At 36.5% G+C, this 16,239-nt stretch overlaps 1 protein-coding gene across 1 annotated transcript; it reads right to left on the bottom strand.

Annotated features, from left to right (window-relative positions):
- Positions 1-307: 307 nt before the first annotated feature.
- On the bottom strand, positions 308-16,087 carry Sf3a2 (splicing factor 3a subunit 2). Its single transcript, XM_068385973.1, has 2 exons — positions 15,975-16,087; positions 308-2,039 (listed from the first exon to the last, which is right to left on the bottom strand). Exon 2 carries the CDS (start codon positions 2,008-2,010, stop codon positions 925-927), a length of 1,086 nt encoding a protein of 361 aa, XP_068242074.1. The 5' UTR covers positions 2,011-2,039; positions 15,975-16,087; the 3' UTR covers positions 308-924.
- Positions 16,088-16,239: the final 152 nt, after the last annotated feature.

Below are 16,239 nucleotides of genomic sequence, written 5' to 3'. Positions count from 1 at the left end.
AAATCTATTTCTGGGCTCGACCTGTGTCGCTCCGTGAAATGATGTCTTTCAGAACTGCTATGATTGATTATATAAATACCAAACCAACAGAAAAATGTACCTGTATTAAATTATTTTGCTTAATAAGCTCATTAGAAAATTTACAATTTGAATACCTGGTCGAGATATGTCTCACTTCTTCGTAAGACCTATTTGAACAAAAGTAATTCTTGGTCAAATTATGTTCCACTTCTATGTTCTATTTCAACAATAGTAATTCTTTTTAAGATATACAAATTGCATACAAAAGGGGTTAAAATAACACACATTTAACAGTGATATATATTGTAAATGTTTACAATTTGAATTTATCAAACCTTATTCTTCACCTATGTAAATGGAAAGAGAAAATAACTTGAGTTGTACCATATATAAGGAGGGAAGTCTTTAAGTGTAGATGAAAAAATTACTGTAATAATGCTATGAAAAAATGTCTTTTCAACAAATCAATGGGAATGAAAGGAGAGGGGCAATTAAAATCACTGTGAAACATTATAAAAATTAAAACTTTGCAGACCTCAATCTAATCTTAAACAAATCTATGTATGAACTCAAATGTATGTACGTATCATAACACAACTGATTGGGTCACTGTTTGGAAACAGTGACTGTGTAGTGTAATTTAGATTTTGTTTATTATTCAAAAGACTAAATAGTTCTACAGAGACAAAGCTTTTTGTACTTACATACATTCGAGAAAAAAATATGTGATTTGTCATAACAAATAAAAAAAAAAAAGTAATTTTTTTTTCAAATTCAGTTTGCTTCAATTATTTAAATCTAAATTGCTCATTTCATAATTTCTCTAACAAATTAAAGTACAATACTCAAAATAATTATGAACATTAAGAAAACTTAACTGTAAAAGTTTAAGCATTTTCAGGTTCAATTTTTGGGCGGCGGTGGAGGCGGCACACCTCCTGATGGAGGCGGAGGGGGGACTGGATTGAATGGTGGCGGAGGAGGAGGAAGGCTTCCCGGAGGGGGTGGAGGTCCTCTCATCCCTGGGGGAGGCGGCCCCATGCCTGGAGGAGCAGGCGGTGGTCTGAGCTGACCGTGATGTCCGTGATGTCCCGGTGGACCGGGCGGGGGTGGAGGCATCATGGGTCGCATCGGTGGCCTCATTGGGGGCGGCGGCATACCAGGGGGCCCTGGAGGAGGGGGCATACCTGGAGGGGGACCAGGTGGCATCATAGGAGGACGAGGTGGTAAGCCAGGTGGCGGAGGCATACCTGGAGGTCCAGGAGGCCCTCCTGGACCGGGCGGACCTGGAGGCCCAGGGGGACCTGGTGGGCCTGGAATAGGTGGTGGTGCTGGAGGTACCATTTTGGCTTTAGGATCGATCTTGAATGCAAACTGTAAGAAAAATTGTTTCGTTTCTTTGTTCCACGTTGTCCAGGACTTGTCAACTTCACGACTTGGGACTTTGAATGCAATGGTTTCATACGGTTCTGCGGCAAATAGAAGATACTGCCATTTCCTATCGGGAGGTTCGACCTTTTGCTCATAAGCCGACATGAAGCGATGGCGAGGGGCGACATTGTCTGCAATTTCTGGGTAATCAATCTGGAACAGTAAACTTTGCTGTCCACTCTCCGGGTCTCTCTGCTTCGTGACACGATACCCAGGACGACCGATCTTCACAAACTTCTTCATCTCGACACGTGGTTTCTCTGGTGCTGGTTGTGCCGGAGCTTCTTTGGCCTCTTTTGCGGCGCGTCTCGCTAGGTTAGTCTGATGCTTCTTCCCCTGAGTATGGGCCAAGTAACTGCCCTCATTATTATGAAGTGTTAAACATAGCTTACATTCATAGGAACCCAAATGGTTCTTCATAAAATAGGGATCTTTATTCAAATCTATGGTCTCCAAAGCCAACTGCCGGAGACGCTCTCGGCGATCTCTGTTGCTCTCGGACCATGATGCCTGTCCTCCTCCACCGGTTTTTCCTCCGGCTCGATGCTGGAAATCCATCTTTGATAAACTTCAAAAGTACCCGTTACCTGTAAAAAAAAAAAAAATTCAATTATTATTCTATACCACAACATGAATATAACAACATTCATATACTGTACCATATCATAGTAAAGCCATAGCATGAGAAATTTGATTCTAGAAAATTGGAGCACATGGAAAATCTAGTAGATATCTATATACACAGTATACATCTACTTGTATACAATACAGTATACTTAATATGGTATATTCTATATTAGGTATTATAAAATTGTGAATAATTACCCATGAATATTGCTTATGGAATTCCATGTCCTCAAGAATAATAAAACCTGAAAACGTCTAACGTACAAAAGGTAAGGTCTGAGTGTATTGTAGAAAATTATGTAAGTACATGATGGACCGTACAGTATCAATACAAATAAGTACAGTACACATAATACATAATGTAAAGCACTGTATATTGAAGTAAGGGTGCCCATACAGTACACGATTTCAAAACGTAGCAAAGGTTTTTGAGCAATTTGTAATTTCCTTAGCTCTACAAACTGGATTCCTTTTGATTACGAATATGATCCAATGCAAACTGGAATGGCTTTTAAATTGATAACAAGGTAGTTGGGTAACAGCAGAGAGATGATGATAATCCACTCAACTGCCTACAGTCCCGCCTATTTTAAAGGGCATAAAGATAGTTTTGGCATCATAACAAATGAGGAGCAGCAAGACCACACCTTTTCACCAAGTGGCCAAAGTCGAAAGTGGCTTGACTCATTACTTAACTACTGTCTTTACCTTGTTAACAACTACAAAGTAATTACTGTTAGTAACTTGTTAACAACTCAAAAGTAACTACTGTCTGTACCTTGTTAACAACTCAAAAGTAACTATTATCTGTACCTTGTTAACAACTCAAAATTAACTATTGTCTGTACCTTGTTAACAACTCAAAAGTAACTACTGTCTGTACCTTGTTAATAACTCAAAAGTAACTACTGTCTGTACCTTGTTAACAACTCAAAAGTAACTACAGTCTGTACCTTGTTAACTCAAAAGTAACTACTGTTTGTACCTTGTTAACGACTCAAAAGTAACTACTGTCTGTACCTTGTTAACGACTCAAAAGTAACTACAGAGAGGTATTGGATCCTTTGACTGGCCAGACAGTAATGCATTGGATCCCTCTCTCTGGTCACGGCTTATTTTTTCTTTGCCTACACTTACACAGAATAGTTTGGCCTATTCTTTACATATTCTCGTCTTTCCTCATACACCTGACAACAATGAGATACTTAACACTTCTTCACCCAAGGGGTTAATTACTGTACTGCAATTTGTTCAGTGTACTTTCCTCTTGGTAAGGGTAGAAGAGACTCTTTAGCTGTGGTAAGCAGCTCTTCTAGGAGAAGGACACTCCAATATTAAACCACTGTTCTCTAGTCTTGGGTAGTGCCATAGCCTCTGTACCATGGTCTTCCACTGTCTTGGGTTGGAGTTCTCTTGCTTGAGGGTACACTCAGGCACACTATTCTATCTTATTTTTTTTTCTTCCTCTTGTTTTTTTGAAATGGTGTGTTGGGCAGGCTTAATAGAAGGGCCATGGATGCCTGGTGGTTTATCAAGAGGTTGTCTTTTCCTTTTTCTGATTCTTTTTCTTCTCAAAACCATCCTTACTGTCCTCCCTTCAGTTGAAGTGGCTATCCTGGAGGGTATTTAGCCTTGCATGGTGTATCGGCTCCTCCATGTTGACCAGTTTTTCCGACTTTTTACTATAGTCTATGGGTATCATCAATCACTTTGTTTATAATTCTGTACGTATTGTTTTTATTATAATTCTTGTTAATCTAGTTTTTAAGTATGATGTCTCTTTTTTATTTCTATTAATTCTTATGCTGTCTGGAGACATTGAGCGAAATCCTGGACCAGTACGTCCTAGATTTCGTCAATGTCGTCTTCTGTATTGCAATATTCGTGGTCTTCATGCAAATATCCAAGACCTTACAGTTGCGTCCAGACAGTATGATATTCTTTTATGCTCAGAAACTTTGGTTTCTAATATGAGGCACTCATCTGAGCTCCTCATAACTGGTTTCAAGAAGCCAATAATGTTGAAACGTGATGCCATCCCTAGGGCCAGGGGAATGGCGGTGTATATTAGGACCGAGTACCCTGCTTCTCATAAGTCCTGCTATCAATGTGGATGTCATGAGATTCAGGTAATAAAAGTTTGTGGCAGGCATAACAACTTTTATTTATGTTCGATCTACCGGAATCCAGACATGGATGATTCTATCTTCGATTGTCTTCTTACCATTATGGCTAAGATACAAGAAGATGATAGAAAGGCTTCTTTTGTCTTTGTTGGTGATTTTAATGCTCACCATAGGGAGTGGTTAAGTTCTATCTCTCCTACCGATCGCCATGGCTTAAGAGCTTTAGACTTTGCCTCTGAATCAGGCTGTGAGCAAATCATAAATGAAGCTACTCACAGGTCTGGTAATTGCTTGGACCTTGTATACACTGACTCCCCTGGCGTTATAACTGGTAAGGTTGGTTCTCCAGTCGGGACATCTGATCATGCCTTGATTTCATTATTAGTGAAGACTGAGCAGCCTGTCCCTGATATATCATATTCTTGTAAAATCTATATGAAATCCCAAGCAGACTGGAATGGGATTTTACATGATCTTTTGTGCTTGAATTGGTCACAATTATATAATAGTGTAGATCCTGTTGTCCCTTTGAATGAGAATCTAGTCAACATAATTGATAGGCGTATCCCTTCTCGTGTGCTAAGGTACCGAGTGAAGGACAAACCGTGGTTCAATAATGATTGTAGACGTGCTTTTTTGGAGAAGCAGGAGGCCTATCAACTTTGGAAGGGTAACAGATCAGATTTGACCTGGAACAACTATACTCAGCTTCGAGCTTTTGCTCAGAAAGTTTATGCCTCAACTGAAAAGGAGTACAATTTAACCATAAAAGAAACACTTTCTGGTACAACTCAGGAACATAAATGGTGGTCTACCCTCAAATCTGCACTCTTTGGTGTAGATGCAACAGTTCCTCCTTTACTTAAACCAGATGGCTCAGTCACTCACTGTCCAAAGGAAAAGGCAACCCTTTTGGCTGATGTTTTTGACAGTAAACAGAGTAATGAAAAACTTGAACTTCCTCATTCCTGTTTTCCTGAGGCTAAACTAACTAGTTTAGCTTTTCGATCTCGTGAGATTAAAGCTCTGTTGATGGACCTTGATGCTTATGGAGGTTTAGACCCAAATGGTATTTTTCCTTTGTTTTTTATAAAGACAGCAGATTTCTTAGCTCCAAAGTTATCTGTTATTTTGCGCAAGTTAGCAAGAAGAGGAGCTTTTAGCACTAGTTGGAGAATTGGTAATGTTACTCCTCTATGTAAATGTGTTTGTGGTAGCTCAAGTCCCACTGATTACCGCCCAATTTCCATAACTCCCATATTATCTAAAGTTTTTGAACGTCTTCTGGCAAAACGTCTTCATAGGTTTGCTGAAGGTAATCATCTACTCCCTAGTTTGCAATTTGGTTTTCGTAAAGGCCTTGGAGCATGTGATGCCCTTCTTACAATCTCCAATGCTGTACAGAAATCCCTTGATTGTGGTCGGGAAGTTCGTATGATTGGCCTTGATTTTAGTGCTGCCTTTGACCGTGTTAATCATGAGGCCCTTGTTTTCAAACTAAAACAGTTGGGAGTGGGTGGGTCGTTTCTTAGCATTATTATTGATTTTTTAAGTAATAGATCTCAAAGAGTTGTTGTTGATGGGCACCATAGTGATTATAGGAATGTGATATCTGGTGTTCCACAGGGTAGTGTTCTTGGCCCATTACTTTTCATACTATATACACATGACATGTGGTTTGGCCTAGAAAACAAGCTTGTTGCATATGCAGATGATGCTACTCTCTTTGCATCAATTCCATCCCCTGAATGTAGATCTAGGGTTGGTGAATCCCTTAATAGAGATTTAGCTAGAATTAGTGCATGGTGCAAATTATGGGGTATGAAGTTGAATCCTAACAAAACTCAAAGTATGATTGTAAGTAGGTCAAGGACGGTGGTTCCTCAACATCCGGATCTCAGTATTGATAATGTTTCTTTAAATATGTATGACTCTTTCAAAATTTTAGGTGTGATTCTCGACAGTAAATTTACTTTTGAGAAACATATAAGGTCTGTGTCTTCTTCAATTTCACAAAAAATAGGCTTATTGAGAAAGTCTTTCAAGATTTTCGGTGATCAATCTATTCTGAAGAAGTGTTTTAATTCTTTCATTCTACCTTGTTTTGAGTATTGTTCTCCTGTCTGGTCTTCAGCTGCTGATTCTCATCTTAATTTGTTGGACAGAAACTTACGGTCTTTTAAATTTCTTATTCCTGATCTAGATATTAATCTCTGGCACCGTCGTTCAATTAGTTCATTATGTATGTTGCTTAAGATTTTTCACAACTCTGACCATCCTTTACATTCAGATCTCCCTGGACAATTCTATCCTGTTCGTAATACTAGGCAGGCAGTTAATTCTAATAGCCAGGCCTTCTCCATCACGAGGCTCAATACTACGCAGTACTCTAGAAGTTTTATTCCATCTGTGACCAAGTTGTGGAATGATCTTCCTAATCGGGTGGTTGAATCAGTAGAACTTCAAAAGTTCAAAGTTGGAGCAAATGCTTTTTTGTTGACCAAGCAGACATAGTCTTTTTATAGTTTATTTATGACATATTTGTTTTTGATGTTGTTGATAGTTTATTATATGACATGTCTGTTTTGACGTTGTTTCTTATTTTAGAATGATTTATTGTTAATTTGTTCTCTTCATTTATTTATTTCCTTTTTCCTTTCCTCACTGAGCTATTTTTCCCTGTTGGAGCCCCTGGGCTTATAGCATCTTGCTTTTCCAACTAGGGTTGTAGCTTGGATAGTAATAATAGTAATAATAACAATACAGTCTGTACCTTGTTAACGACTCAAAAGTAACTACTGTCTGTACCTTGTTAACGACTCAAAAGTAACTACTGTCTGTACCTTGTTGACGACTCAAAAGTAACTATTGTCTGTACCTTGTTAACGACTCAAAGGTAACTACTGTCTGTACCTTGTTGACGACTCAAAAGTAACTATTGTCTGTACCTTGTTAACAACTCAAAAGTAACCACTGTCTGTACCTTGTTGATGACTCAAAAGTAACTACTGTCTGTACCTTTTAACAACTCAAAAGTAACCACTGTCTGTACCTTGTTAACAACTCAAAAGTAACTACTGTCTGTACCTTGTTAACAACTCAAAAGTAACTACTGTCTGTACCTTATTAACAACTCAAAATTAACTATTGTCTGTACCTTGTTAACAACTCAAAAGTAACCACTGTCTGTACCTTGTTAACAACTCAAAAGTAACTATTGTCTGTACCTTGTTAACAACTCAAAAGTAACCACTGTCTGTACCTTGTTAACAACTCAAAAGTAACTACTGTCTGTACCTTGTCAACAACTCAAAAGTAACCACTGTCTGTACCTTGTTAACAACTCAAAAGTAATCACTGTCTGTACCTTTTTAACAACTCAGAAGTAACTACTGTCTGTACCTTGTTAACAACTCAAAAGTAATTACTGTCTGTACCTTGTTAACAACTCAAAAGTAACTACTGTCTGTACCTTGTTAACGACTCAAAAGTAACTACTGTCTGTACCTTGTTGACGACTCAAAAGTAACCACTGTCTGTACCTTGTTAACAACTCAAAAGTAACTACTGTTTGTACCTTGTCAACAACTCAAAAGTAACCACTGTCTGTACCTTGTTAACAATTCAAAAGTAACTACTGTCTGTACCTTGTTAACAACTCAAAAGTAACTATTATCTGTACCTTGTTAACAACTCAAAATTAACTATTGTCTGTACCTTGTTAACAACTCAAAAGTAACTACTGTCTGTACCTTGTTAATAACTCAAAAGTAACTATGACTCAAAAGTAACTACAGTCTGTACCTTGTTAACGACTCAAAAGTAACTACTGTCTGTACCTTGTTAACGACTCAAAAGTAACTACTGTCTGTACCTTGTTGACGACTCAAAAGTAACTACTGTCTGTACCTTGTTAACGACTCAAAAGTAACTACTGTCTGTACCTTGTTGACGACTCAAAAGTAACTACTGTCTGTACCTTGTTAACGACTCAAAAGTAACTACTGTCTGTACCTTGTTGACGACTCAAAAGTAACTATTGTCTGTACCTTGTTAACAACTCAAAGGTAACTACTGTCTGTACCTTGTTGACGACTCAAAAGTAACTATTGTCTGTACCTTGTTAACGACTCAAAGGTAACTACTGTCTGTACCTTGTTAACAACTCAAAATTAACTATTGTCTGTACCTTGTTAACAACTCAAAAGTAACTACTGTCTGTACCTTGTTAATAACTCAAAAGTAACTACTGTCTGTACCTTGTTAACAACTCAAAAGTAACTACTGTCTGTACCTTATTAACAACTCAAAATTAACTACTGTCTGTACCTTGTTAACAACTCAAAAGTAACCACTGTCTGTACCTTGTTAACAACTCAAAAGTAACTACTGTCTGTACCTAGTCAACAACTCAAAAGTAACCACTGTCTGTACCTTGTTAACAACTCAAAAGTAACCACTGTCTGTACCTTTTTAACAACTCAGAAGTAACTACTGTCTGTACCTTGTTAACAACTCAAAAGTAATTACTGTCTGTACCTTGTTAACAACTCAAAAGTAACTACTGTCTGTACCTTGTTAACGACTCAAAAGTAACTACTGTCTGTACCTTGTTGACGACTCAAAAGTAACTATTGTCTGTACCTTGTTAACAACTCAAAGGTAACTACTGTCTGTACCTTGTTGACGACTCAAAAGTAACTATTGTCTGTACCTTGTTAACAACTCAAAAGTAACCACTGTCTGTACCTTGTTGATGACTCAAAAGTAACTACTGTCTGTACCTTTTAACAACACAAAAGTAACCACTGTCTGTACCTTGTTAACAACTCAAAAGTAACTACTGTCTGTACCTTGTTAACAACTCAAAAGTAACTACTGTCTGTACCTTATTAACAACTCAAAATTAACTATTGTCTGTACCTTGTTAACAACTCAAAAGTAACCACTGTCTGTACCTTGTTAACAACTCAAAAGTAACTATTGTCTGTACCTTGTTAACAACTCAAAAGTAACCACTGTCTGTACCTTGTTAACAACTCAAAAGTAACTACTGTCTGTACCTTGTCAACAACTCAAAAGTAACCACTGTCTGTACCTTGTTAACAACTCAAAAGTAATCACTGTCTGTACCTTTTTAACAACTCAGAAGTAACTACTGTCTGTACCTTGTTAACAACTCAAAAGTAATTACTGTCTGTACCTTGTTAACAACTCAAAAGTAACTACTGTCTGTACCTTGTTAACGACTCAAAAGTAACTACTGTCTGTACCTTGTTGACGACTCAAAAGTAACCACTGTCTGTACCTTGTTAACAACTCAAAAGTAACTACTGTTTGTACCTTGTCAACAACTCAAAAGTAACCACTGTCTGTACCTTGTTAACAATTCAAAAGTAACTACTGTCTGTACCTTGTTAACAACTCAAAAGTAACTATTATCTGTACCTTGTTAACAACTCAAAATTAACTATTGTCTGTACCTTGTTAACAACTCAAAAGTAACTACTGTCTGTACCTTGTTAATAACTCAAAAGTAACTATGACTCAAAAGTAACTACAGTCTGTACCTTGTTAACGACTCAAAAGTAACTACTGTCTGTACCTTGTTAACGACTCAAAAGTAACTACTGTCTGTACCTTGTTGACGACTCAAAAGTAACTACTGTCTGTACCTTGTTAACGACTCAAAAGTAACTACTGTCTGTACCTTGTTGACGACTCAAAAGTAACTATTGTCTGTACCTTGTTAACAACTCAAAAGTAACTACTGTCTGTACCTTGTTGACGACTCAAAAGTAACTATTGTCTGTACCTTGTTAACAACTCAAAGGTAACTACTGTCTGTACCTTGTTGACGACTCAAAAGTAACTATTGTCTGTACCTTGTTAACGACTCAAAGGTAACTACTGTCTGTACCTTGTTAACAACTCAAAATTAACTATTGTCTGTACCTTGTTAACAACTCAAAAGTAACTACTGTCTGTACCTTGTTAATAACTCAAAAGTAACTACTGTCTGTACCTTGTTAACAACTCAAAAGTAACTACTGTCTGTACCTTATTAACAACTCAAAATTAACTACTGTCTGTACCTTGTTAACAACTCAAAAGTAACCACTGTCTGTACCTTGTTAACAACTCAAAAGTAACTACTGTCTGTACCTAGTCAACAACTCAAAAGTAACCACTGTCTGTACCTTGTTAACAACTCAAAAGTAACCACTGTCTGTACCTTTTTAACAACTCAGAAGTAACTACTGTCTGTACCTTGTTAACAACTCAAAAGTAATTACTGTCTGTACCTTGTTAACAACTCAAAAGTAACTACTGTCTGTACCTTGTTAACGACTCAAAAGTAACTACTGTCTGTACCTTGTTGACGACTCAAAAGTAACTATTGTCTGTACCTTGTTAACAACTCAAAGGTAACTACTGTCTGTACCTTGTTGACGACTCAAAAGTAACTATTGTCTGTACCTTGTTAACAACTCAAAAGTAACCACTGTCTGTACCTTGTTGATGACTCAAAAGTAACTACTGTCTGTACCTTTTAACAACACAAAAGTAACCACTGTCTGTACCTTGTTAACAACTCAAAAGTAACTACTGTCTGTACCTTGTTAACAACTCAAAAGTAACTACTGTCTGTACCTTATTAACAACTCAAAATTAACTATTGTCTGTACCTTGTTAACAACTCAAAAGTAACCACTGTCTGTACCTTGTTAACAACTCAAAAGTAACTACTGTCTGTACCTTGTTAACAACTCAAAAGTAACCACTGTCTGTACCTTGTTAACAACTCAAAAGTAACTACTGTCTGTACCTTGTCAACAACTCAAAAGTAACCACTGTCTGTACCTTGTTAACAACTCAAAAGTAACTACTGTCTGTACCTTGTTAACAACTCAAAAGTAACCACTGTCTGTACCTTTTTAACAACTCAGAAGTAACTACTGTCTGTACCTTGTTAACAACTCAAAAGTAATTACTGTCTGTACCTTGTTAACAACTCAAAAGTAACTACTTTCTGTACCTTGTTAACAACTCAAAAGTAACTACTGTCTGTACCTTGTTGACGACTCAAAAGTAACTATTGTCTGTACCTTGTTAACAACTTAAAGGTAACTACTGTCTGTACCTTGTTGACGACTCAAAAGTAACTATTGTCTGTACCTTGTTAACAACTCAAAAGTAACCACTGTCTGTACCTTGTTGATGACTCAAAAGTAACTACTGTCTGTGCCTTGTTAACGACTCAAAAGTAACTACTGTCTGTGCCTTGTTAACAACTCAAAAGTAACTACTGTCTGTGCCTTGTTAACGACTCAAAAGTAACTACTGTCTGTGCCTTGTTAACAACTCAAAAGTAATTACTGTTTGTACCTTTTTAACAACTCAAAAGTAACTACTGTCTGTACCTTGTTACCAACTCAAAAGTAATTACTGTCTGTACCTTTTTAACGACTTAAAAGTAACTACTGTCCGTACCTTTTTAACAACTCAAAAGTAACTACTGTCTGTACCTTGTTAACAACTCCAAAGTAACTACTGTCTGTACCTTGTTAACAACTCAAAAGTAACTACTGTCTGTACCTTGTTAACAACTCCAAAGTAACTACTGTCTGTACCTTGTTGACAACTCAAAAGTAATTACTGTCTGTACCTTTTTAACAACTTAAAAGTAATTACTGTCTGTACCTTGTTAACAACTCAAAAGTAACTACTGTCTGTAGCTTGTTGACAACTCAAAAGTAACTACTGTCTGTACCTTGTTGACAACTCAAAAGTAATTACTGTCTGTACCTTTTTAACAACTTAAAAGTAATTACTGTCTGTACCTTGTTAACAACTCAAAAGTAACTACTGTCTGTAGCTTGTTGACAACTCAAAAGTAACTACTGTCTGTACCTTGTTGACGACTCAAAAGTAACTATTGTCTGTACCTTGTTAACAACTCAAAAGTAACCACTGTCTGTACCTTGTTGATGACTCAAAAGTAACTACTGTCTGTGCCTTGTTAACGACTCAAAAGTAACTACTGTCTGTGCCTTGTTAACAACTCAAAAGTAACTACTGTCTGTGCCTTGTTAACGACTCAAAAGTAACTACTGTCTGTGCCTTGTTAACAACTCAAAAGTAATTACTGTTTGTACCTTTTTAACAACTCAAAAGTAACTACTGTCTGTGCCTTGTTAACGACTCAAAAGTAACTACTGTCTGTGCCTTGTTACCAACTCAAAAGTAATTACTGTCTGTACCTTTTTAACGACTTAAAAGTAACTACTGTCCGTACCTTTTTAACAACTCAAAAGTAACTATTGTCTGTACCTTGTTAACAACTCCAAAGTAACTACTGTCTGTACCTTGTTAACAACTCAAAAGTAACTACTGTCTGTACCTTGTTAACAACTCCAAAGTAACTACTGTCTGTACCTTGTTGACAACTCAAAAGTAATTACTGTCTGTACCTTTTTAACAACTTAAAAGTAATTACTGTCTGTACCTTGTTAACAACTCAAAAGTAACTACTGTCTGTAGCTTGTTGACAACTCAAAAGTAACTACTGTCTGTACCTTGTTGACAACTCAAAAGTAATTACTGTCTGTACCTTTTTAACAACTTAAAAGTAATTACTGTCTGTACCTTGTTAACAACTCAAAAGTAACTACTGTCTGTACCTTGTTAACAACTCAAATGGCCATTGTTACAGTAGTTTAAAAGAGAAAGGGGGTTTCAATCTAATATCTTATATCAATACCGACAATGATAGCCCTCATACCAGAGTTTAAGAATATTTGGGGTTTGTGTCCTACCATAAGGTATCCTCACTTAACCTGAATTGGATGGCAATCGCTTTACTGTGAGGAGAGTTAAGTCCCTTTCAACCCTCTCCCTGCTCTCTTATCTAAATTTTAATTATAGAATAGTACAAATAATAGTTTGGAGAAAATAAGATTGTTACCTGTTATATCTTATAGTATATTAAACACTTTTTATAATTATTTCTGGCAAAACTCCATAGTTTTTGGGTTATGGTGGGTCAGCTACCATAACAAGAGCTATGGGTTTATGAAAGGTATCATTGTTAATAAACTTTGAAATACCTTATATTACACTGGGTACCAGTGATTCTATGTTATTTATGTTAACTTGTTAAATTCTATTTCCACCAGTGATGTTGTGATAAAAAAGTCATCGTATTAAAATAATAGTTATTGTAATAAATAAAAATAGTAATACAGGGTAGTTAAGAAACGATCAAAACACTGGAGCTTTCCTTTTGCTAGGCCTTCTGGACACATAGAACACATACCAGTGTTCATCCTACTATGAAAACCTACCTAATTAAGCATATTTACCTGTATGTTGACATGTCAAACATTATTTAATTATCTATTGGCCTTTGCTTCGTTGTAGCTTCTGTGCCTTCAATCTAATATTATTTCATTATTTATTGGTCTTTGCTCTACCGTACATTTTGTTTATCTGTTTTATTATCTCACGTAGAGCAAGAGTGGGCTTGTGTTGGGGATGGATGGTGGGGAAGGAGTGAGGAGAGCTTAAGAGGAACATGTTGGGGGTGGAAGATTGAAAGGGAGAGTTAGATAAGATTAAAGTCAAAATGTTATTAACTGTTGAAAATACGAGCCAACATGGCTAACAAGCATAACAAAACAAGTGCTGCTTGCCAGAATACTGGAGCAATGAGATATTGCTGCACTAACAATTTAATATTATCTCATTGCTTGTATGTTCTGGCAAGCGGTACATGTTTTTCGTGTTTCTTAGCCACTCGAGGTAGTATTTTTAATAGTTTCTAACATTTTGACTATAATTTAATTTGAACAGATATGTTCTAATTTCTTTCATACCGTTATCCTTGCATTAAAGCGTCAGTTGCATGATGGGCCCTCTCCAATACCTTCTATCAACGGCATCCTGTTCCACCAAAAATCTTCTCTCCATATCATCCTTCATCTAATCTCGACTTCAAATTCTCTGCCTCCCTCTTGATCTTCTCCCCATAACAGGGTCCTCACAAGCCCTCTTCACTCTCTCCCCACCATCCATCCTCGAACACATGACCAAACCATCTCAGTAGTGACAAATTTTAGACATTTTAAATTCCAAATGTTGACTGAAATTTTTTTTTTAATGGAAACAAAGCCAAGAACACCACAATAGCCTAAGGTTAACGAGTCAGTTTTATTTAACAATAACGCAAAAATTAATTTAATCAGCATATTTCAATAAATAATTACTATAGTCCATTTTTTCAGCAAGGCCGATTTGCACCGACTCGCAGCGGTGCCCAAATAGCTCGGAAAAGTTTCCTGATCGCTGATTGGTTAGAATTATCTTGTCCAACCAATCAGCAATTAGGAAACTTTTCCGAGCTAAAAGGGCACCGCTGCGAGTCGGTGCAAATCTGCCTCGCTAAAAAAAATTTACTATAGTACATTTGTTTATCTCTCTTAACCATCAATCGCTGGGCCATAATACCAACGGTATTGAAATTACAGTATAAGTTTAGATAATTGATAATTAAAACCTAAATATCAGCCCTAGGTAATACAGTAACGCACGTAACGAAACATGTTACGCTTGCCAGAATATAGAAGCAATGAGATCATGTTTTATCGCGAGCGAACAAAGCATACAACAGAGCAAAAACCAATAATTCATTAGCTCAATTAAATGAGGTATTTGCAATACGATAAACACTGTTACGAATGACTCCATAGAAAATGGGATGGAAAGTCGTGTTTTCTATGCAACCAAAAGTCCTGGAAAACTAAAGCTCCAGTGTTCTGATTGTGTTTCATTAATATTATTTGGTTCTGATTACGATGACAGGTTTAACGATGATTACTGTCTGAAACAGCAAAGTTTAAACAAGTAAATTTAAATATATAATTAAACTGTTATACGGTATATGCAAGGTGTTTTCAACGTAACTGATGCCAATATCTAGCGCAACACCATACCTTTTCGGTTATGGTAGTCAACGTCAATGACCTTAGACGTCAGGATGCCAAGAAACTTTAAATCAATCAATCAATCAGTTATGGTAGTCAACCCATCATAAATATAAAATATGAATTTCTGCCAGAAATCATTATAGAATACATTGAAAATGGATTTCAGCCAGAAATCATTATAAATAACATTGAGAATGGATTTCAGCCCAAAATCATTATAAAAAACATTGAAAACATCTATTATTACAGCATATTCCCCTTTTTAAAAGTCGTTAAAAGATATTGTTCTAAAGTAAAACTTTTCCCCCAGCCTACCATAACCTAATGGGAGGGGGGGGGGTTAGACCATCGTATCTTTAGCCTATATTAAGACCAAGTCTTAACCAAGTGCTTTTTTAAAGTCTTTAAAAGGTATTGTTCTAATGTAAAATTCTGCCATCAGTCTACCTTAACCTAAAAGAGGGGGGGGGGGTAGGCTAACGTATCTTAAGCCTACCCTAAGACTAATTCTTAACCCTGTGGTTCACAACCTGCTTCACCCCTGTTAAAGTAACGCTAAATAAAACCAACTCCATAATTATTGTATCAAAGATAAAGATAAACAACATTTTCCCCATAAATAAAACAAATTTCACTTGTATTAAGAAAGTTCACGTCTGCCCTAACCAGCTCCATACATAATCCCACTCAAATAAACATATTACTTCAGCATAAGCAGACAGGCTATTACTAAAATAGAATTAACACGCAACAGAGTATTTAGACATGTCTAATAACTTACAAAGGGACGTAGAGATAATTATTTGCGAATTTCTACTTCGTAAAATGGATTAATCCTCCATGGCGACGCCGACAAACTTTCAACTTTGTTTACGAACCAAATTTGGTGTAAATAGAGGCGTTCTTTTTAGTTTGTTCTTTTTGTTAAGTAATAAAACAGATGTAATATAATCTAAATATGCAAAATATTATTTTAAAATATTTATTTTGTACTTTAAAAATGATTAAATTCTAGATTTTGTATATAATTTTAACAATAATAATTA

The sequence above is a fragment of the Palaemon carinicauda genome, chromosome 13 (genome assembly GCF_036898095.1).
Source record: "Palaemon carinicauda isolate YSFRI2023 chromosome 13, ASM3689809v2, whole genome shotgun sequence".
NCBI classification, from domain to species: Eukaryota; Metazoa; Arthropoda; class Malacostraca; order Decapoda; family Palaemonidae; genus Palaemon; species Palaemon carinicauda.
The sequence above is the reverse complement of the archived record's forward strand: the minus strand, read 5'-3'. Positions and strand labels throughout refer to the sequence as shown.